General features: G+C 40.7%; 1 protein-coding gene across 4 annotated transcripts in view; it reads left to right on the top strand.

Annotated features, from left to right (window-relative positions):
• mybbp1a (MYB binding protein (P160) 1a) overlaps positions 1-25,015 on the top strand; it is a 282,215-nt gene that overhangs the window by 203,362 nt on the left and 53,838 nt on the right. For 3 of the 4 annotated variants that reach the window (XM_034177480.1, XM_034177481.1, XM_034177478.1), the window contains exons 20-24: positions 15,771-15,905; positions 16,903-16,981; positions 17,695-17,826; positions 17,933-18,001; positions 19,107-19,220. In XM_034177480.1, coding sequence (XP_034033371.1) covers positions 15,771-15,905; positions 16,903-16,981; positions 17,695-17,826; positions 17,933-18,001; positions 19,107-19,220 — 529 coding nt within the window. The remainder of the gene's footprint in view (positions 1-15,770; positions 15,906-16,902; positions 16,982-17,694; positions 17,827-17,932; positions 18,002-19,106; positions 19,221-25,015) is intronic. The other variant, XM_034177479.1, reaches the window with a different exon arrangement.

Genomic DNA, 25,015 nt, shown 5'->3' with positions numbered 1-25,015 from the left:
TCCTACATATTTGTTTAATATGCACTTTGAATGACATATCCTGATCAAAAATGACTCCAAGATTTCTCACAGTATTACTAGAGGTCAGGGTAATGCCATCCAGAGTAAGGATCTGGTTAGACACCATGTTTCTAAGATTTGTGGGGCCAAGTACAATAACTTCAGTTTTATCTGAGTTTAAAAGCAGGAAATTAGAGGTCATCCATGTCTTTATGTCTGTAAGACAATCCTGCAGTTTAGCTAATTGGTGTGTGTCCTCTGGCTTCATGGATAGATAAAGCTGGGTATCATCTGCGTAACAATGAAAATTTAAGCAATACCGTCTAATAATACTGCCTAAGGGAAGCATGTATAAAGTGAATAAAATTGGTCCTAGCACAGAACCTTGTGGAACTCCATAATTAACTTTAGTCTGTGAAGAAGATTCCCCATTTACATGAACAAATTGTAATCTATTAGACAAATATGATTCAAACCACCGCAGCGCAGTGCCTTTAATACCTATGGCATGCTCTAATCTCTGTAATAAAATTTTATGGTCAACAGTATCAAAAGCAGCACTGAGATCTAACAGAACAAGCACAGAGATGAGTCCACTGTCCGAGGCCATAAGAAGATCATTTGTAACCTTCACTAATGCTGTTTCTGTACTATGATGAATTCTAAAACCTGACTGAAACTCTTCAAATAGACCATTCCTCTGCAGATGATCAGTTAGCTGTTTTACAACTACCCTTTCAAGAATTTTTGAGAGAAAAGGAAGGTTGGAGATTGGCCTATAATTAGCTAAGATAGCTGGGTCAAGTGATGGCTTTTTAAGTAATGGTTTAATTACTGCCACCTTAAAAGCCTGTGGTACATAGCCAACTAACAAAGATAGATTGATCATATTTAAGATCGAAGCATTAAATAATGGTAGGGCTTCCTTGAGCAGCCTGGTAGGAATGGGGTCTAATAAACATGTTGATGGTTTGGATGAAGTAACTAATGAGAATAACTCAGACAGAACAATCGGAGAGAAAGAGTCTAACCAAATACCGGCATCACTGAAAGCAGCCAAAGATAACGATACGTCTTTGGGATGGTTATGAGTAATTTTTTCTCTAATAGTTAAAATTTTGTTAGCAAAGAAAGTCATGAAGTCATTACTAGTTAAAGTTAATGGAATACTCAGCTCAATAGAGCTCTGACTCTTTGTCAGCCTGGCTACAGTGCTGAAAAGAAACCTGGGGTTGTTCTTATTTTCTTCAATTAGTGATGAGTAGAAAGATGTCCTAGCTTTACGAAGGGCTTTTTTATAGAGCAACAGACTCTTTTTCCAGGCTAAGTGAAGATCTTCTAAATTAGTGAGACGCCATTTCCTCTCCAACTTACGGGTTATCTGCTTTAAGCTACGAGTTTGTGAGTTATACCACGGAGTCAGGCACTTCTGATTTAAAGCTCTCTTTTTTAGAGGAGCTACAGCATCCAAAGTTGTCTTCAATGAGGATGTAAAACTATTGACGAGATACTCTATCTCACTTACAGAGTTTAGGTAGCTACTCTGCACTGTGTTGGTATATGGCATTAGAGAACATAAAGAAGGAATCATATCCTTAAACCTAGTTACAGCGCTTTCTGAAAGACTTCTAGTGTAATGAAACTTATTCCCCACTGCTGGGTAGTCCATCAGAGTAAATGTAAATGTTATTAAGAAATGATCAGACAGAAGGGAGTTTTCAGGGAATACTGTTAAGTCTTCTATTTCCATACCATAAGTCAGAACAAGATCTAAGATATGATTAAAGTGGTGGGTGGACTCATTTACTTTTTGAGCAAAGCCAATAGACTCTAATAATAGATTAAATGCAGTGTTGAGGCTGTAATTCTCAGCATCTGTGTGGATGTTAAAATCGCCCACTATAATTATCTTACCTGAGCTAAGCACTAAGTCAGACAAAAGGTCTGAAAATTCACAGAGAAACTCACAGTAACGACCAGGTGGACGATAGATAATAACAAATAAAACTGGTTTTTGGGACTTCCAATTTGGATGGACAAGACTAAGAGTCAAGCTTTCAAATGAATTAAAGCTCTGTCTGGGTTTTTGATTAATTAATAAGCTGGAAGGGAAGATTGCTGCTAATCCTCCGCCCCGGCCCGTGCTACGAGCATTCTGACAGTTAGTGTGACTCGGGGGTGTTGACTCATTTAATCTAACATATTCATCCTGCTGTAACCAGGTTTCTGTAAGGCAGAATAAATCAATATGTTGATCAATTATTATATCATTTACCAACAGGGACTTAGAAGAGAGAGACCTAATGTTTAATAGACCACATTTAACTGTTTTAGTCTGTGGTGCAGTTGAAGGTGCTATATTATTTTTTCTTTTTGAATTTTTATGCTTAAATAGATTTTTGCTGGTTATTGGTGGTCTGGGAGCAGGCACCGTCTCTACGGGGATGGGGTAATGAGGGGATGGCAGGGGGAGAGAAGCTGCAGAGAGGTGTGTAAGACTACAACTCTGCTTCCTGGTCCCAACCCTGGATAGTCACGGTTTGGAGGATTTAAGAAAATTGGCCAGATTTCTAGAAATGAGAGCTGCTCCCTCTAAAGTGGGATGGATGCCGTCTCTCCTAACAAGACCAGGTTTCCCCAGAAGCTTTGCCAATTATCTATGAAGCCCACCTCATTTTTTGGACACCACTCAGACAGCCAGCAATTCAAGGAGAACATGCGGCTAAACATGTCACTCCCGGTCTGATTGGGGAGGGGCCCAGAGAAAACTACAGAGTCCGACATTGTTTTTGCAAAGTTACACAACGATTTAATGTTAATTTTAGTGACCTCCGATTGGCGTAACCGGGTGTCATTACTGCCGACGTGAATTACAATCTTACCAAATTTACGCTTAGCCTTAGCCAGCAGTTTCAAATTTCCTTCAATGTCGCCTGCTCTGGCCCCCGGAAGACAATTGACTATGGTTGCTGGTGTCGCTAACTTCACATTTCTCAAAACAGAGTCGCCAATAACCAGAGTTTGATCCTCGGCGGGTGTGTCGCCGAGTGGGGAAAAACGGTTAGAGATGTGAACGGGTTGGCGGTGTACACGGGGCTTCTGTTTAGGGCTACGCTTCCTCCTCACAGTCACCCAGTCAGCCTGCTTTCCCGGCTGCTCGGGATCTGCCAGGGGGTAACTAACGGCGGCTAAGCTACCTTGGTCCGCACCGACTACAGGGGCCTGGCTAGCTGTAGAATTTTCCACGGTGCGGAGCCGAGTCTCCAATTCGCCCAGCCTGGCCTCATACATACATATATCTACATACACCTACACATACATATATCTACATACACCTACACATACATATATCTACATACACCTACAAATACATATATCTACATACTCCTACACATACATATATCTACATACTCCTACACATACATATATCTACATACTTCTACACATACATATATACACATACCTACATACACCTACACATACATATATACATATACCTACATACACCTACACATACATATATACACATACCTACATACACATATACACATATCTACATACACATACATATACCTACATACACCTACACATACATATATACATATACCTACATACACCTACACATACATATATACATATACCTACATACACCTACACATACATATATCTACATACTCCTACACATACATATATACACATACCTACATACACATATACACATATCTACATACACATACATATACCTACATACACATATACACATACATATATACACATTCCTACGTACATATACTTGTATAATGCGTGTGATTTTATACTACATATTTACAAGATAGAAAAACAAAGTGCACACAACTGAACAATAATCAATAAAACACTCTAACACTCAACACCCTTCATCCTCCCTATACCTAGAAAAAACCATGTGCCTATACCACTGCTTGGACATTGCTTGAGCTCCACCCTTAGTCTGTTCCACATCCTCACTCCACAAACAGATATACAAAAACCTTTTAATGTTGTACGTGCCCACTGATGTTTTAAGTTAAACTTCAGATTACAATCCCCTACTCTATTAAAGAACATGATTTTAATATGTCCAGGAAGCAAATTGTTTATTGCTTTATACACGATTTGTACTGATTGAAAATTAATCAGATCAGTAAATTTTAAAATTTTTGATTTTAAGAATAGTGAATTTGTGTGATCTCTATAACCAGTATTATGAATTATTCTTATAGCTCTTTTCTGCAGTATGAATAATGGTTGTGTTGTACATTTATAATTATTGCCCCAGACCTCTGCACAATAGTGTAAATATGGTGAGATCAGTGAACAGTAGAGAATGTGGAGTGAGTTGTGGTCCACAATGTATTTAACTTTGTTCAGAACTGAAATGCTTTTTGACAGTTTGCTCTGTATATGTTTTATATGAGACTTCCAGTTTATTTTATCATCAATTATCACCCCAAGAAACTTAGTTTCATATACTTTCAATATCCACCCCCTGTTTTGTAACTGTACTTGTATGTCTTTATCACAATTGCCAAATAACATATATTTTGTTTTACTTAAGTTTAATGATAATTTATTTCTGTCAAACCACATTTTCAGCTTTCCCATTTCTGTAGTGATGTTCCTTAGTAGTTTCTGCAAATCCCCCCCAGAACAAAAAATACTTGTCATCTGCAAATAATACTAATTTTAATATCTTGGACACATTAGAAATATCATTTATATAAAGTAAAAAGAGTTTTGGACCCAATACTGACCCCTGTGGGACACCACAAGCAGTGTCCAAGCATGATATGTACTCCCCAACTTCACAAATTGTTTTCTGTTACTCAAATAACTTCTCACCCAGTGCCTCACTAATCCCCTGATCCCATACCATTCAAGTTTATTGATTAATATATCATGATTGATTGTGTCGAAAGCTTTTTAAGGTCTATGAATATTCCAACTGAATGTAATTTATGATCTATGGCATTTGTCATCTCCTCAACTGATTCTATTAATGCCAGTGATGTTGAACTATTTGTTCTAAATCCATATTGACTGTCAATAAGTAATTTATGTTTGTTTATGAATTTATCTAATCTACTGTTGAATAGTTTTTCTAATATTTTTGAAAATTGTGGAAGCAAAGAAACAGGCCTATAATTTGTGAAGTGGTGTCTATCCCCAGTCTTACACAGCGGTACAACTTTGGCTATTTTCATTTTATTGGGAAATTTATCGGTTTGAAATGACAAATTACAAATATATGTTAATGGTTCTGAAATCCCTTCAATGACCTGTTTTACAACCATCATGTCAATTTAATTTAAATCAGTAGATGTTTTGTATTTGCAGTTGTTAACAATATCTATGATTTCTTTTTCTTCCACTGCTGTGAGGAACATTGAACAGGGATTCCTCTCTATAAGATTATCAGTCCAGTCCTCAGATAACAATGAATCAGGAATCTTTTCTGCCAAGTTAGGTCCAACATTTACAAAAAAATTATTAAAGCCATTAACCACCTCATCCATATTCTCCTTTCATTAGAAAGCTATCCTCAATATTTCATTGATAACAATGAAATATTGAGAACATGGATTATAATATTAAATATTATAATCCATGTTCTTATCCACATACACAGCCACTCCTCCTCCACTCTTATTCTTTCTGTTTACACAGTTAAATTCATATTCATCCATTCATAAAATCCATTCCTTTATCTGCGTTGATCCACGTTTCTGATATAACAATTATATTGAACTTTTTTTAAACTGACTTAAATATTCCTTGATGTTATTAAAGTTTGCATACAGACTTCTGCTGTTGAAATGAATTATTGATCATTTATTATCTGTTTTAATGGTCTGATTGAACTGTTCATCTGTGTAATAGCAACAGCTGTCATTGATGTTTGAGAAAAAATTATTTTCCGAATCTATATCGTGCTCCAAGTCCAGGAAATTATGATCCATGTATTTAAATGTTCCCAATTCCAGTTTTTCCATTATCAACAATTCTTTGAATTCTATCCCTCTTGTCTCCAGATGTAGATGATGTAGATAAATAAGTTCTTCCAGTCTGCGTCATGGTGCTGCGTTATATTTGAGTCATCATACTTCATTATCCGTATTTGTCCAGTTCCTCCATGTTCCTGATGACCAGAACTTTGGCTCGCTCTGGAGTCCCGTTCAGTTTGATGAATCTTTTACAGTTTGATGTCCTTGTATGCTGAATTTTTCCCTGTTTTTTTTTTAAGAGGCGAGCTTTCCTGGCAATGTCGGCGTTTTGTTTGGTCAGATGTTCATTGATGAATACGTTCGATCCTTTCAGTTTTACTGCTTGTTTTAACAGTGTGATTTTATGTTTTCTGTTGATGAACTTCATGATAACAGCTCGTTTATCGCTGTCATCTCTCCGGGGCAGAGGGTGGCACGCTTCAATATTATTGTAATCCATTTCAATTCCTTTGGATTGTAGGAAGTCAGCCACCGGTTGTTCCACAGAGCTGACATCCTGCTTCAATAGATCAACTGTAGATAAGCAGGTTTGGAGAACTATAGTGTGGAAAATAGGTATTTGACCCCCTGTCAGTTTTGCAGGTTTTCCCACCTACAAAGAATGGAGAGGTCTGTAATTTTATTGTAGGTTCACTTCAACTGTGAGAGACAGAATCTTTAAAAAAAAATATCCAGAAAATCACATTGTATGATTTTTAAATAATTAATTTGGAAATTATGGTGGAAAATAAGTATTTGAACACCTACCAACCAGCAAGAATTCTGTCTCTCACAGACCTGTTAATTTTTCTTTAAGAAGCCCTCTTATTCTGCACTCTTTACCTGTATTAATTGCACCTGTTTGAATTTGTTACCTGTATAAAAGACACCTGTTCACACACTCAATCAATCACACTCCAACCTGTCCACCATAGCCAAGACCAAAGAGCTGTCTAAGGACACCAGGGACAAAACTGTAGACCTGCACAAGACTGGGATGGACTACAGGACAACAGGCAAGCAGCTTGGTAGAAGACAACAACTGTTATGATTATTTATTAGAAAGTGGAAGAAACTCAAGATGACTGTCAGTCTCCCTCGGTCTGGGATTCCATGCAAGATCTCACTTTGTGGGGTAAGGATGATTCTGAGAAAGCTCAGAACTACACAGGAGGGCCTGGTCAATGACCTGAAGAGAGCTGGGACCACAGTCACAAAGATTACATTAGTAACACATGATGCTGTCATGGTTTAAAATCCTGCAGGGCAGCAAGGTCCCCCTGCTCAAGCCAGCACATGTCCAGGCCCGTTTGAAGTTCACCAGTGACCATCTGGATGATCCAGAGGAGGCATGGGAGAAGGTCATGTGGTCAGATGAGACCAGAATAGAGCTTTTTGGAATCAACTCCACTTACCATGTTTAGAGGATGAGAACAACCCCAAGAAAACCATCCCAACCGTGAAGCATGGCAGTGGAAACATCATACTCTGGGGGTGCTCTTCTGCAAAGGGGACAGGACGACTGCACCGTATTGAAGGGAGGATGGATGGGGTCATGTATTGTGAGATTCTGGCAAACAACCTCCTTCCCTCAATAAGAGCATTGAAGATGGGTCATGGCTGGGTCTTCCAGCATGACAATGACCCCAAACACACAGCCAGGGCAACTAAGGAGGGGCTCTGTAAGAAGCATTTCAAGGTCCTGGAGTGGCCTGGCCAGTCTCCAGACCCAAACGCAACAGAAACTCTTTGGAGGGAGCTGAAACTCCAAACCTGAAAGATTTGGAGAAGAGCTGTATGGAGGAGTGGACCAAAATCCCTGCTGCAGTGTGGGAAAACTTGGTCAAGAACTACAGGAAACGTTTGACCTCTGTAATAGCAGACAAATGTTTCTGTACAAAGTGTTAAGCTCTGTTTTTCTAGGGGATCAAATACTTATTTTCCACCATAATTTACAAATGAATTATTAAAAAATCATACAATGTGATTTTCTGGATTTTTTTTTTTTTTTTTTTTTTTTAAGATTCTGTCTCTCATAGTTTAAGTGTACCTACGATAAAATTACAGACCTCTCCTTTCTTTGTAGATGGGAAAACCTGCAAAATTTACAGGGGGTCAAATACCTATTTTCCCCACTGTACAAAAGGCATCAAACTTTTCAAAAGGAGTTGAATTACTAAGGATGCCGTGTGCCATGAACAAAGGGAAGCCACTGCCAGACAAAGACTAGAAACCCTGCAATGGCTGAGTCTCTGCTCAATTCACAAGCCGCCGTACTTGCCTGTGAGTGGCTGGGACGACTACAGTCTTAAGTGCTGGCATGAACTGGGTGGTGGGTCAGGTTGTGGAAACCAGTAGTTTAGTTGCCTTTGGTGGTGAGAATTTTACTGACCTTAACTTTGTGGATGATGCTGTGAACTTTGCCAAATCAGTGGGTACCCTGATAATAGTATTTTAGAAACTGTGTGAGGAATCAGGGTTTGTGATCAAGAAAAAGATCCAGGCTTTCAATGACTTCCAGGACTTATGCAACAGAAATCTATCTGCGGTGACTATGACTACATTTACATGCAGTTAATATTTGGGTTAAGGAAGGTCAATATTCCGGTTTCTGAATCATTAGCACTGGTGTCAAAAGTACACACATTTGTTACTTAAGTAGAAGTATAGACACTGCAGTTTAGAAACACTCTGGTAAAAGTTGAAGTATCAACTTGACCTCTTTACTCAAGTAAAAGTGAAAAAGTATGTGCTCCAAAACCTACTTAAAGTATAAAAGTATAAAGTAACCTTTAAATAAAAAAGAAAAACAAAAAGGTAGATGCCACTATATGAATTGAAAGCTTCATTTAAAAACTGATTCGTACATGTGGCCCAAGACCCAAAACCCAAAATTATCCCCCAACACCACCTGCACGAAAATGTTTCAATTCTAGAAGCTCTGAAATGCAATCTGGGACTATTCCAGACAATAAACTGCAGTGAGTGCAGCATCCATTTAGTGAGAAAAAAAATACAACTTTCCTTATTCAGATTCATTCCAGTAGTATTCTGCTCTTACTAGGATGCAGCAGTTTTCTAGTTTGTCAGATAGTTCTGGAGGAAATCACTGAAGAAATTAACAAACTGAAAATATGGTTTGACCGAAACAAACTGTCAATAAACTTAAATAAAACAGGGATGAAGTGGAGGTGTAAGAGTCACTAGGTGTTCACAGGAAACATTTATTTATTTATGTATGTATTTATTTATTTATGTATGTTCATTGTTAGTTGGTTTTATATTTTCTGTTGTGTTTCTATTCAGGTTCTTTTTGCCTCTTTCTCTAAAATTGTATATAATAATCATTAGATTATTAATATATAAATAAAAATAAATTTAAGAAATATTACAATTTGAAAACAAATGCACCTGAACGTGACGAGAGCTGCAATTGCTTAATGCTAACTTTTAACATTTAAAATGCCATAGACATGCTAACGCGTTAGCGTCGCTCCCGTTTTTAAGTTATAAAATACATCTATCAACTGTTTCAGAAGACCATAACAGGTCGGTTTAACATAGAAAAGGTAAATAATACTCACAGAAGTAGGCTCTTTAGGGTTTTAGCGGGGGAAAATTAAGCGAAAGAAAGAAAGAATAAATGAAGCAATAGGTCGAAGCATTGCTTCAATCTGCGAACCACTGCTTGGATTGGTTCACGGTTCAAAGCAAAGCCGTGCTGCAGAAAAGTTGATTACAGGCGCACATGATGTGAAATATATAAAAACATTAAACTGAAGCCAAGAGTAACGAGGCTGTTTGTTTTAAAAATGTAAGGAATAGAAAGTACAGATACTTGTGTGAAAATGTAATGAGTAGAAGTCAGAAGTAGGCAGAAAAATAAGTAATGGAGTAAAGTATAGATACCTAAAAAGTGTACTTAAGTACAGTAACAAAGTATTTGTACTTCGTTACTTGACACCTCTGATCATTAGGAATAACCTGTTTACATGCTTAAGCAGACAGAGTTACTCCTGTATACATGGTCACTGGTATCATTTGGAATATCCCCATCTAAACAGCGACGAATGGACAACGTCCAGACACACGGAGAACGTCATGACTCAAATATGCGTCATTTCCGTTTCTTCTTCCTCTTTCATTATATTCATGTCTTTCACGATACGAATGAAGTACTTGGTTTCCTCCTCACTCCAAAAGTGTGGTGCTGTGCTGCCGCATCTGGATTTCCCCATACTTGTTTACCTCTGCTTCTGTGGTGTCTGGTGGGTTGTGCGCACCGCATACAAGTAGTTGCCGTACTCAGAAGACCAAGATTCCTTGTGGATAGGACATGCGCAGAACACAAAATGTTCCTTTCTACGGGGATATCCCGAAGCGTTTATATGACCTGATATTCAGGTTAGAAAAGGAGTAACCCAGGGGTCTTATTCGGGTTTTTAAAAACCGGGTTATTGCCAATATTCCGGTTATGAAAGGGTTATTGGCTGCATGTAAACGTAGTCTATGTCAAACTTGTAGACCACAACAATGAGGTTCAGATGCTTCAAGGTTGGGGACTCCAACAGCTGGCAAAGGCCAAGGACACGCCACATATCATCTGACTGTGGCAGATAGATAATTACTTTTGGGATGTGCAGATGGATAGTCTGTCTGTCTCCCTGGGCACATACTTTCAGACCTGTTAATACAAAATATGTAAGCAGCACAATCATCAGGTCTGCTGGAGCTGGAATCTTCAACAATCACACAGTTTTCAGTGGTGGTGGTCAGGATGCTGCTCAAAGCAGTCCACTGCCAGATGTTTAAAATACTCTGACTTGGATGATCCCACCCACGAGAATTTTGAAGCAACATAGCCATGAATCCCAGAAGATTAACTTCAGGAACCTAAATGTATTTTGATTCAATCCTGTTTAAGGATGTAAATCCAGATATCTCAGTGATCCAGTCCAAAATAAAGCTGTGTTCTGGTTCTATTTCATTCCTTCTGACCACCAGAGGGCGGTACTTGGCACCTGGATTATTCCATGCGCACATGCACAGAAGTCGAGTTTATACCAATAAAGTCACGTCAGTGGGTGTGACCTGGGTGACGTCAGCCAACAGTATATGAGAGCATGTCACCTGGCATTCAGTCCTTTTTCCATCTCTCGCATGAAGAGCAGAGGATCAAAATTATTTTGGATCCCTTGTCTTGTCAGAGCAACCTTCTTGGTTGGATCTGCAAGCAAGTAGTTATTTCTTCTGTTTACTGTTACACTGCCACCCTTGGTGAGTAACCTTGGTTACTGCTATCATTTAGTAATCTCCAGGGCTGTGAAAAGTCTGCGCATTCGCGGATTTCATCATGGGAGGCGGGGGTGAGGGTGTTAGTGTTGTACACTGTAATTGTGATTGTCACTGAGTTTTTAAAATGACTATCGCAAAGCACTCTTTATTTTCTCACGGCATCGTGCAACTTTTATAAATCCGCGGACACTGATCTGTATAACAGATTACAAATCAGAGTCCGCAAATCTGTGGAGTAAAATGCTCACTCAAAGCGTGGCTGTTACGACACGTGGAACTGGTTGGTTGCTATGGTGACACTGTGCCTGCTGCAAGATGCTGTTCTTATGCTAAACATAGCATGTAGACATTCCATACTTTTAGAGCTATCAAGTTTTTAAAAGAAGAATTCTGCAGCACGTCTGTGTCACGGAGCAAAGTCAGACAGAGAAAAGATGGCAAGACAGATGGTGTGAAAAAGTTTGGACACTTCCAAGGACTGAAGAATCTGTGGAATTGATGCTGGGATGAATTTAAAGTCGTCTTCATGAAAACATCCAAAAGCTAAAAGAAACGGGAAAATGGGTAGGACATTTGTTCAACATGATTCTGATGCTCGTCTGTGGAGAGCTGGGGCCTCTCCCTCAGAGGAAGGACCTGTTGTCGCAGTTGGAGGAGACGTTTGGCATCCTCACCCAGAACATCTTCAACACTATGTGTGGCCCCTGAAGGGTCAGACTCCATTGTTTGATAGTGGTCTTTCTCTCTCTACAATAAGGTTTATGTTGCTGCTGTCTCTGTTCTGTTCATATTGTGGTGAATGGTCGCTCAGTAGGGTCACACTCCCTGATATGCCATTTTTTAACATGGTACCCTTCAGCTTCGGCCTCCGAGGGTTGCACGTGTTCCATCCTGGGATCTTCCATTGGTCCTGGAGGGCTTATGCTCTTTACCGTTTGAGCCACTGGGAGGCGGTAACCCCAGATGGTTGTCTGTTAAGACTGCATTCCTCCTTGCAATTTCAGGAAGGGCTGTGCCTTGTCCAGGCAAATAGTGTCACATTGGTTTGTCAACGCTGCATTGCAAGCTTACAGCAACAGCAACTGTCAACCTCCTCCAGTGGGATGTCATTCAGCCTGGGGCATATGTACTTCCTGGGCTGTCCTGAGAGGTATTCCACTGACCGACAGCAGTGCTGCAGCAATGTGGGCTTCCTCCTCCTGACCTTGTTGGTCAGGAGGAGGAAGCAGCAGCAGCAATCTTCCATTCCAGCTTATTAATTAATCAAAAACCCAGACAGAGCTTTAATTCATTTGAAAGCTTGTCTCTTAGTCTTGTCCATCCAAATTGGAAGTCCCAAAAACCAGTTTTATTTGTTATTATCTATCGTCTACCTGGTCGTTACTGTGAGTTTCTCTGTGAATTTTCAGACCTTTTGTCTGACTTAGTGCTTAGCTCAGATAAGATAATTATAGTGGGCGATTTTAACATCCACACAGATGCTGAGAATGACAGCCTCAACACTGCATTTAATCTATTATTAGACTCTATTGGCTTTGCTCAAAAAGTAAATGAGTCCACCCACCACTTTAATCATATCTTAGATCTTGTTCTGACTTATGGTATGGAAATAGAAGACTTAACAGTATTCCCTGAAAACTCCCTTCTGTCTGATCATTTCTTAATAACATTTACATTTACTCTGATGGACTACCCAGCAGTGGGGAATAAGTTTCATTACACTAGAAGTCTTTCAGAAAGCGCTGTAACTAGGTTTAAGGATATGATTCCTTCTTTATGTTCTCTAATGCCATATACCAACACAGTGCAGAGTAGCTACCTAAACTCTGTAAGGGAGATAGAGTATCTCGTCAATAGTTTTACATCCTCATTGAAGACAACTTTGGATGCTGTAGCTCCTCTGAAAAAGAGAGCTTTAAATCAGAAGTGTCTGACTCCGTGGTATAACTCACAAACTCGTAGCTTAAAGCAGATAACCCGTAAGTTGGAGAGGAAATGGCGTCTCACTAATTTAGAAGATCTTCACTTAGCCTGGAAAAAGAGTCTGTTGCTCTATAAAAAAGCCCTCCGTAAAGCTAGGACATCTTTCTACTCATCACTAATTGAAGAAAATAAGAACAACCCCAGGTTTCTTTTCAGCACTGTAGCCAGGCTGACAAAGAGTCAGAGCTCTATTGAGCTGAGTATTCCATTAACTTTAACTAGTAATGACTTCATGACTTTCTTTGCTAACAAAATTTTAACTATTAGAGAAAAAATTACTCATAACCATCCCAAAGACGTATCGTTATCTTTGGCTGCTTTCAGTGATGCCGGTATTTGGTTAGACTCTTTCTCTCCGATTGTTCTGTCTGAGTTATTTTCATTAGTTACTTCATCCAAACCATCAACATGTTTATTAGACCCCATTCCTACCAGGCTGCTCAAGGAAGCCCTACCATTATTTAATGCTTCGATCTTAAATATGATCAATCTATCTTTGTTAGTTGGCTATGTACCACAGGCTTTTAAGGTGGCAGTAATTAAACCATTACTTAAAAAGCCATCACTTGACCCAGCTATCTTAGCTAATTATAGGCCAATCTCCAACCTTCCTTTTCTCTCAAAAATTCTTGAAAGGGTAGTTGTAAAACAGCTAACTGATCATATGCAGAGGAATGGTCTATTTGAAGAGTTTCAGTCAGGTTTTAGAATTCATCATAGTACAGAAACAGCATTAGTGAAGGTTACAAATGATCTTCTTATGGCCTCGGACAGTGGACTCATCTCTGTGCTTGTTCTGTTAGACCTCAGTGCTGCTTTTGATACTGTTGACCATAAAATTTTATTAGAGATTAGAGCATGCCATAGGTATTAAAGGCACTGCGCTGCAGTGGTTTGAATCATATTTGTCTAATAGATTACAATTTGTTCATGTAAATGGGGAATCTTCTTCACAGACTAAAGTTAATTATGGAGTTCCACAAGGTTCTGTGCTAGGACCAATTTTATTCACTTTATACATGCTTCCCTTAAGCAGTATTATTAGACGGTATTGCTTAAATTTTCATTGTTACGCAGATGATACCCAGCTTTATCTATCCATGAAGCCAGAGGACACATTATTATCAGGTTGTCCTAAAAGTTCCCTAAAAAGCCTTCAGTTAATTCAAAATGCTGCAGCTAGAGTACTGACGGGGACTAGAAGGAGAGAGCATATCTCACCCATATTGGCCTCTCTTCATTGGCTTCCTGTTAATTCTAGAATAGAATTTAAAATTCTTCTTCTTACTTATAAGGTTTTGAATATTCAGGTCCCATCTTATCTTAGGGACCTCGTAGTACCATATCACCCCAATAGAGCGCTTCGCTCTCAGACTGCAAGCTTACTTGTAGTTCCTAGGGTTTGTAAGAGTAGAATGGGAGGCAGAGCCTTCAGCTTTCAGGCTCCTCTCCTGTGGAACCAGCTCCCAATTCAGATCAGGGAGACAGACACCCTCTCTACTTTTAAGATTAGGCTTAAAACTTTCCTTTTTGCTAAAGCTTATAGTTAGGGCTGGATCAGGTGACCCTGAACCATCCCTTAGTTATGCTGCTATAGACGTAGACTGCTGGGGGGTTCCCATGATGCACTGTTTCTTTCTCTTTTTGCTCTGTATGCACCACTCTGCATTTAATCATTAGTGATTGATCTCTGCTCCCCTCCACAGCATGTCTTTTTCTTGGTTCTCTCCCTCAGCCCCAACCAGTCCCAGCAGAAGACTGCCCCTCCCTGAGCCTGGTTCTGCTGGAGGTTTCTTCCTGTTAAAAGGGAGTTTTTCCTTCCCACTGTAGCCAAGTGCTTGCTCACAGGGGGTCGTTTTGACCGTTGGGGTTTTACATAATTATTGTATGGCCTTGCCTTACAATATAAAGCACCTTGGGGCAACTGTTTGTTGTGATTTGGCGCTATATAAAAAGATTGATTGATTGATTGATTGATGAGGTCATCCAGAAATGAAACAGAATGAGAGTTACGTATGTAACTATGGTTCTGTGAATTCCAGATGACCGCCAGAGTTGTTTATCACTCGGAGTCTAGGCGATAGATTCCAAAAGGACTGAATGGTGGGTGTCGTGCCCTCATATACTGTTGGCTGACGCCACCCAGGTCATGCCCACTAACGTGACTTTGTCATATGCAGAGTCTACCTCTGCATGTGCGCGCATGGAATAATCCAGGTTCTAAGCACAACCCTCTGGTGGTCATCTGGAATTCATAGAACCGTAGTTACATACGTAACTCTCATTTTTCTTTGATTCAAATCTGGCGTTGTTAAAGGGCTGTAGACGTCGCCCGTCCAAGCACTGTCTAGTTGTTTTTCTGTAGTGGGCGGAGCATACAGTTATGAAATGAACTTCATTTTAATGACTTTAAAACATTCTCAAACTGTTTCCTCTGTCTGTTGATGACCTCCGGTGAACCCATGTATGTGTTTCTTTGTTTGCTTTCAGCAACAAGCTGTACCGGTCCAAGGTTTACTGTAGGACTATTGGCGACCGACAGGGGGCGCTCCATGACCTGGTGGAGAAGCTGATGGCCAAAGGTCGTCAGCTGTCAGACTCATCAGTGTGCCTCTACTACTTCAGGTGTGTTCAGTGATGGCACCATTGCATCATAAAGCACTAATAAACATGTCACATTCCAGAAATGTGCAGCTTTCTGAGTCCAGGGCCGGTTTTATAGTTCACTTAGTTGACTAATTTTTTGACGTTAGTCCAGAGGTCCCAAACTGATACCAGAAAGGGCCAAAAGGGTGCAGGTTTTCTTTGCAATCACCAGCTCCACTGGGTGATTTCACTTCCATCTTCTCAAAGTGATGTTAGCCAGTGAAAGCTCCTGGTGGAGTGGGTGGTTGCAAACAAAACCTGCACCCTCTCAGCCTTTTCTGGAATCACTTTGAGACCTCAGTGTTGGTCATTGCACAAAGCCTTTAGTCGATTCAAATTTTACGTTACTTGACGAAAGTTTTTAGCCTGGTACAGAGGAGGCTAATGTTATTTTATTCCACAAAACTTCAGTGTCTTACCTCAAAAATAGCAGCTATCATGTACCATGACTTGATGAAACAGGAAGAAAGGAGAGCCTTGCGGTGGGAGCTGGTGTTTCGGGGCCGGAATAAACCAGTTGGAGATGTTTACGGACACAGAGGCCAGGAGTCTGGTGTGGCGGGCTCAGCCATGCTTGTAGCAGACGACCAACCCAGAAGTAAACAAAAGTCTTGCACATTGGAGATGTTTCTTGCCAATGGCACTCACGAGGCCGCTATGCACATGAAAATTCTTGACTCAAAACAGAGAGTTAAACAGAGATTAGACAGATAATGTTCAGTGACTAACCTTAGTCAACTGAGTAAGTTTAGGAGACTAAAAGATTAGATGCTTTATGAAACTGGGCCCAGGTGGAGTCTCTACAGAATCTGGAGATGAGCACCGGCACCAGTGGACATCATGGTCTATAGAGGACATACTTTCTGACAGCTTTGTTCTCTGTCTTTCCGTGTAAAGCAAGGTGAAATGTGAAACAGTGATGTGGAACCGCATTAGTCCAAGCACACGAGTGATGAGATGTGGAACTGTCTTACAGTGGATGTCTGTACTTGATGAAAGTGCTGCGGGGAGCGCCAGCTGCTGATAACAAGGACCAGCAGACAACGGACAGGGTAGTATGTTTTTCACACACATACACGAGCGTCACCTCTCTCTGGTCTCACGTGCTGCACCTCCACTCACAACGTGTGACTAAGGAGGCTGGAGGGCATGATTGCTGGCATTAGGTCAAGTTGGAGACCCAGCTTTGGATGGACACAACCACGGTGATTTAAACAACAGGACGGACATGACCACGGTGATTTAAACAATGGGACGGACACGACCGCAGTGATTTAAACAACGGGACGGACACGACCGCAGTGATTTAAACAACGGGACGGACACGACTGCTGTGATTTAAACAACGGGACAAACACGACTGCTGTGATTTAAACAACGGGACAAACACGACCGCGGTGATTTAAACAACGGGACGGACACGACCGCGGTGATTTAAACAACGGGACGGACACGACCGCGGTGATTTAAACAACGGGACGGACACGACCGCGGTGATTTAAACAACGGGACGGACATGACCGCGATGATTTAAACAACGGGACGGACATGACCGCGATGATTTAAACAGGCGGGATGGACACGACAGCTGTGATGTAACAACGGGATGGACATGGTTCCTGTGATTTGTGGTCCCTGTGTGAACAAAAAAATAAAAATGATGAAATGATGGCCACTGACTTTCACATGAAGTTGAGCAGAAGTCCTGTGGACAGGTGTCCGGTCTGGACGTGTGTGTTGATGTCAGTGTTTGATGGTGTTTGTCCAGTTGCAGTTCATGGGGAACATGGATGAAGAACGCGTGTCTGCTGTCTTCAGAGAGGCTCTGAAGTCTTTCCTGAGCCGTAGGAGAAGCCCACTGACGACCCAGATGTTCACGGATCTGTTCAGCAGGTTCCCTGTAAGGACGCTGATTGACCCTGACACATTCCAACCAGAAAAACCCCAAACCCTGACCTAGACCCCGAGCACAGACACGGCTGATGGAAGCTCTTTTGTGTGTGCAGGTTGTGTGTGTGAAGGTGCTAGACATGGCGGTGGAACATGTCACATCTGGAGTTAGACCGCACCAACAGGTGAAGTCCAGCAAGAGACTACAGCATGAATCTGACCTGAAAGCACTTGATACTGTCAAAGGATTAACACAGCCACGTTCACAAGACGTTCACTCGCATACAGAATAACACCACAGCCACGTTCACAAGACGTTCACTCGCATACAGAACAACACCACAGCCACGTTCACAAGACGTTCACTCGCATACAGAACAACACCACAGCTACGTTCACAAGACGTTCACTCGCATACAGAACAACACCACAGCCACGTTCACAAGACGTTCACTCGCATACAGAACAACACCACAGCCACGTTCACAAGACGTTCACTCGCATACAGAATAACACCACAGCCACGTTCGCAAGACCTTCACTCGCATACAGAACAACACCACAGCTACGTTCACAAGACGTTCACTCGCATACAGAACAACACAACAGCCACATTCACAAGACCTTCACTCGCATACAGAACAACACAACAGCCACGTTCACAAGACGTTCACTCGCATACAGAATAACACCACAGCCACGTTCGCAAGACCTTCACTCGCATACAGAACAACACAACAGCCACATTCACAAGACCTTCACTCGCATACAGAACAACACAACAGCCACGTTCACAAGACGTTCACTCGCATACAGAACAACACAACAGCCACGTTCACAAGACGTTCACTCGCATACAGAACAACACAACAGCCACGTTCACAAGACGTTCACTCGCATACAGAACAACACCACAGCTACGTTCACAAGACGTTCACTCGCATACAGAACAACACAACAGCCACGTTCACAAGACGTTCACTCGCATACAGAACACAACAGCTACGTTCACAAGACCTTCACTCGCATACAGAAAAACACCACAGCCACGTTCACAAGACCTTCACTCGCATACAGAACAACGCCACAGCCACGTTCACAAGACGTTCACTCGCATACAGAACAACGCCACAGCCACGTTCACAAGACCTTCACTCGCATACAGAACAACAGAACAGCCACGTTCACAAGATGTTCACTCGCATACAGAACAACGCCACAGCCACGTTCACAAGATGTTCACTCGCATTCTTCCCCTTCTCTTTATTTTTTGTCTTTGTTATTCTGCAGAGCCAGGCGTGTGTGCTGGTTCTGCGGGCTATGCAGATGAGGCAGATTCAGGTGTTGGTGGCTGGTGCTGAGTGGGCGGAGCTCTGTGTGAAGGTCATAGGTCAGCTGGCTGCAGTAAGTCATTACACATGTAACTAATTTACAGTAATTTAATTATTTGGAATGAATGGCACCTCACACTGGCACCAATTAAATGTAGTGAATAAGTAGTTAAGGCTCACAGTGTGTTATTGGCTTCATGGAGAGCACGTTAAACTCCCAAATTGAATTAAATTGTGCTAGACCTCATTTAATGGGTCACCAAAATAATTAAGAATTTTAGGGTTTAATAATTATTATTTAATTAGAATAATATCTAATTACCTCAGGGCATGACCTATTTAAAGCATAGGTATTTTAATTTAAACATTAATCAGTCTCATTTAATTAATCAATCTCAAATCTGAAAGTCTGAATTCTACAATACAATTGATCAAGGGTTTCCTTCTGAACACAAAATGAACCACAGCAAAAATATTTACATTTTATTTACAAGTATACAAGAAATGAACAGTTTACTGGCATTTTTGAGTGGACAGTGATTGAATAAGTTCATTTATGGACACAATTTGCTTACTCATGAGACATTGAAAGGAAGTAGTGAGATAAAGCTTTAAGACTTTAAGTAAATAAATCTGATTTGAATTTAGTGATGGAATTTGGAGCCAATTATTATTAAGAAAATTAATAAACAAATATGTGTATATGTTTACAAAGAATCCACTTTGAATCCATTGACAACAAAACCCTTTTTCTGGAACCTTTAACTGGGTCACTTTGCTGATCCGTTGAAGAGATGGTCCGGATGAACCGTTGTTGTCGTTGATGTGTTAGGCTCTTTGCAGCATGAGCTCACCTGGGTCAGAGGTTAAACCAGTGGTCTCCCCGGTGATCCCAAGGCTTCAGTGTCGGCTGGTTGTACCGACAGGATGGCTGATGCTTTGCAGTCAGGTCCGTCGTCAGCGTTTGTTGAAAATGGGTTAAAAAGTTTGCTGGAGCCAAATTAAAAGTCTTTGTGAATTTAAAGTTAAAACTTTAAGAGCGGCATTGTCAAGTACAGAAAAGAAAAGTCGCTTTTCTGTAAATTCGCTATTATTTTGAAAAGTTCAGCTCTGGAATTTTCTTAAAAATTTGAAAGACTTGATGAACCTTAAAACGTCAGGCTATTAACTTGTTAAAAGTTATCAAAGAATGAAACAATGAACGAAGCCACATGGCAGCTTAGCAAGGCTAGCATGTGGCCTTGTTGACCCAAAACTAAAGTTAAGCTTTTGAAGAAAGGAAGAGAGAGAAGAGAGGGCCTTCCGAGAGAGGAGCAAGAGAACTGGTTGCGAGAGAAGAGAGAAGGGGCTGAAAGAGGGGGCTTACATCATTAAACCCCACCTATGTGGATGGGTTCACAGACTTCATGTGAAGAGAGAGGCAGACAAAGATATGGTTCAATTATTTAAACACATTAACTATTTTGGCATGCATTTTGTTCTAAGACATTTTTGAGATGAATATAACATTATTAAAGGCTGAAACACATCCTACACACACCACTTGGTTAACAGAGTATTCCACTGTTATCAAAACATGGATAAGTCAGAAACATTACATTTAACACACATCAGTTACAAGGAACATGTATCAATTAAATGGAGTACATGCAAAGCATTTGCTTGAATAAGCAACACAGACAACATTAGAAGATTTTATATATGAATAAAAGAAGACTGATACAGTTTTTATTTTAAGCAAAGGTCTTTTCTTTCACTTAGACCTAGAGATAATAGCTGGTTGTCAAGGCTCAAAGTTTATGGCCACGTCATGCTTTCGCGGTAGCTGGCCCCAGACTGTGGAATGAGCTACCTCTTGAGTTACGTACTATTCCTGACCTAGCACTTTTTAAATCTAAGTTAAAGACTTATTTATTTAAACTGGCTTTTAACACTTAGTGGGGAGGTGACATGTTCTCCCTCAGCCCCAACCAGTCCCAGCAGAAGACTGCCCCTCCCTGAGCCTGGTTCTGCTGGAGGTTTCTTCCTGTTAAAAGGGAGTTTTTCCTTCCCACTGTAGCCAAGTGCTTGCTCACAGGGGGTCGTTTTGACCGTTGGGGTTTTACATAATTATTGTATGGCCTTGCCTTACAATATAAAGCGCCTTGGGGCAACTGTTTGTTGTGATTTGGCGCTATATAAAAAAATTGATTGATTGATTGATTGATTCTGTTATTTTTATGTTCTTTTTTTTATGTGTTGTTTTAAAATTTTATTTTATATGTGTTTTATTTTGTAAATTTGTGTTTTTAATGTTAAGCACTTTGGACACCAGTCGGTGCTGTAAAGCGCTTTATAAATAAATGTTGATTGATTGATTGATTATCATGGAAGAGATCCTGTGGCATGTCTTGAGAGTTTCTGGCCTTGGCAAGAGGCCATAAAAGGTGGATTCTCCCAGCCTGGGGAAGTTCAGATTCTGACGTGAAGCAATTATAATGTCATGTAATTCATAGTGACCAAGATTTAACTGATAAACAAGCAAGGGCTCCTCTGCGTGTGTGTTTGAGCCACAGTGGAGGCCAACGGGATGTCTGTAAAGCTTATCTCCAGATGGAACCAGGAATTTCCTAGTTAGGAGTGAAACACACAACAGTCTCTGGCCTCAGTTCAAAACCTCAGGTTTTTGTTGAGAAAGCATTCCTGTATTTATTTAAATACGGCGAAGCGAGGCCATGCGCTACATGTCCCCCCATTTGATGGAGGAGTGGAGGATGTCCGATTCCTTCATCACAAGGAAGAAGCTGGCCGAGAAGAGTAATTGGTGGCTGAGGTCCTCCCAGGCGAAGTTTGCTGTAAAGGCTGATGTCATAGGCACAAAGTGGCTCAAATAAACAAAGCAAAGAATTTATTTTCTAGATTGGAAAGCTTCAGAGAGTGTTTTCTTGGAAACTGGAACAGCTTCGGCCCATTTCGGCAGTTTGGAGACCCTGTGGGTCTGTGTCATTTGTCCTATTATTTGTTTTGATTGAAATTGAAGATTGCTTTAAATTTCTTAACATAAAAGTTAATTTGATGGATTTAAGATTAATTAGCAGAATTTGGGGTTTGCAGATTCTCGTAGTGTTTGTGTGGGTTCTATCTGGTTGTTACGGCTTCCTCCCACAATTAAGGACATGCAAGTTAATTGAATTTGAAATATTAAATTGGTCCAGGTCTAGTGGAGTTATCCTGGTTGAAATCGCATAAGAAATTAGTAAAGTTTGAATTAAATAGTGTTCACCCCACTGGATTGGCTGGGGTGGCTCAGTTATCAGTGTACAACTGTTAATGTGTCCTACTCAGTTTTGGAGAAACATTTTACACCTAAAAATATTGGGTGAATTAAAAGCTGTGAAATCATTTAGATACTTGATGATATTGGTGCATCTAAATAAAAATAATAGGCATATTTAGTCCTTTTCAACTATTACTGCGTGTATGAGGTCCCTGATCCTTTATTACTGTGCGTATGAAGTCCTTGTTTCTTTATTGCTGCGTGCCTGAAGTCCCTGATCCTTTGACTGTGTGTGTGAAGTCCCTGATTGAATTTCAATTTATTTTCATTTATATAGCACCAAATCACAACAGAGTTGCCTCAAGGCGCTTCACACAAGTAAGGTCAAACCTTACTAACCCCCAGAGCAACAGTGGTAAGGAAAAACTCTCTGAGGAAGAAACCTCAAGCAGACTAGACTCAAAGGGGGTGACCCTCTGTTTGGGCCATGATACAGACATAAATTACAGAACAGTTCACAAAACGAATATACAGGAAACGTTGCCAGTGCACAGGAGGGTTTCAGAAACAGACACCCACACCCATCTCTGGATGGAGCTGCACCTCAAACAGAGAGAAAGAAAAAAAAACCAGAATCAGACATCAGAAAGACAAGAAATACAGTATAATTTGTCAGCATTAAACAACAGGAAAAAACGGAAGAAATACTAAGGTGATCGCTGGCCACTAGCCCTAAACTTCACTAAAAGACACAGAATTTAGGTGAAGTTGAGGCCGCGGCCCGCTGAGTTTACTAATAAAATGAATTAAAAGAGTAAAAAGCGTAAAACAAAACTGTACCAGTATGCTGCCCATATGAGAGGGAAAATAAGTGCGTTTTAAGTCTGGACTTGAAAGTCTCCACAGAATCTGACTGTTTTATTGACGCAGGAAGATCATTCCACAGAACAGGGGCACGATAAGAGAAAGCTCTGTGACCCACAGACTTCTTATTCACCCTAGGGACACAAAGTAGTCGGGCCGGATGCCAAACTGGGTGTAATGTGGTCAAACTTTCTGCTTCCTGTCAAAAGTCTGGCAGCAGCATTTTGAACCAGTTGGAGAGCCCGAATGCTGGACTGCAGTAAACCAGAAAATAGAATATTGCAATAGTCCAACCTAGAAGAGGCAAACGCACAGATCAGGGTCTCAGCATCAGCCATAGACAGGATGGGACGAATCTTCACTATATTTCATAAGTGGAAGAAAGCAGTCCTCCTAATATCTCCAATGAGGAGGTCGAAGGCCAGCGTAGGATCAAAAATTACCACAAGGTTCCTCACTTTGTCAGTGTGATGTATGACACACGAGCCTAGGCTAAGCGTTAGCTGGTCAAATTGATACCGATGTCTCACTGGACCAAGAACCATCATTTCAGTCTTATCAGAGTTTAAAGTAGGAAGTTGCTAGACATCCAGCTTTTCACTGATGCAAGACAAACTTCTAAGGATTTCATGTGGATGAGATTACTAGCAGTTATCGTCATGTATAACTGAGTATCATCAGCATAGCAGTGAAAGGTAATCCCAAAGTGCTGTAATATGTGCCCAAGGGGTGCTATATAAAGTGAGAAAAGCAGGGGGCCTAAAACGGACTCCTCTGGACCCTCAAATTTCATGTCACTAAAGTTAGAGGTAGTGTTACTGTATAAAACACAGTGAGAACGACTGGTCAGGTATGACATCAACCATGCAAGGGCACTCCCAGTAATCCCAAAATGATTCTCCAGCCTATCGAGTACAATATGATGATCCACAGTATCAAACGTAGCACTGAGATCTACCAGCACCAGAACCGTAGTGGTGTCTGAATCCATTTGCAAGCAGAAGATCATTCACCACTACGTGTCTAAAGTCCCTGATCCTTTATTTCTGCGTGTCTAAAGTCCCTGATCCTTTATTTCTGCGTGTCTAAAGTCCCTGATCCTTTATTTCTGCGTGTCTGAAGTCCATGATCCTTTATTTCTTCGTGTCTGAAGTCCCTGATCCTTTATTTCTTCGTGTCTGAAGTCCCTGATCCTTAATTTGTATGTGTGTGAAGTCCCTGATCCTTTACTACTGTGTGTCTGAAGTCCCTGATCCTTTACTGCTGTGTGTCTGAAGTCCCTGATCCTTTACTGCTGTGTGTCTGAAGTCCCTGATCCTTTATTGCTGTGTGTCTGAAGTCCCTCATCCTTTATTGCTGTGTGTCTGAAGTCCCTCATCCTTTATTGCTGTATGTCTGAAGTCCCTCATCCTTTATTGCTGTGTGTCTGAAGTCCCTGATCCTTTATTGCTGTATGTCTGAAGTCCCTGATCCTTTATTGCTCTGTGTCTGAAGTCCCTGATCCTATATTGATGTCTGTATGAAGTCCCTGATCTTTTATTACAATGTTTCAAGTTTCTGATCCTTTATTGTTCTGTGTATGAAGTCCCTGACCTTTTATTACTGTGTGTATGAAGTCCCTGCTCTTTTATTACTGTGTGTATGAAGTCCCTGATCTTTTATTGCTATGTGTATGAAGTCCCTGATCCTTTATTACTATGTTTCAAGTTTCTGATCCTTTATTGTCGTGTGTATGAAGTCCCTGATCT

This window comes from Thalassophryne amazonica, chromosome 9, assembly GCF_902500255.1.
Source record: "Thalassophryne amazonica chromosome 9, fThaAma1.1, whole genome shotgun sequence".
Taxonomy (NCBI): Eukaryota; Metazoa; Chordata; class Actinopteri; order Batrachoidiformes; family Batrachoididae; genus Thalassophryne; species Thalassophryne amazonica.
Note: the sequence above shows the minus strand (reverse complement) of the source record. Positions and strands in the feature narration are given on the sequence as shown.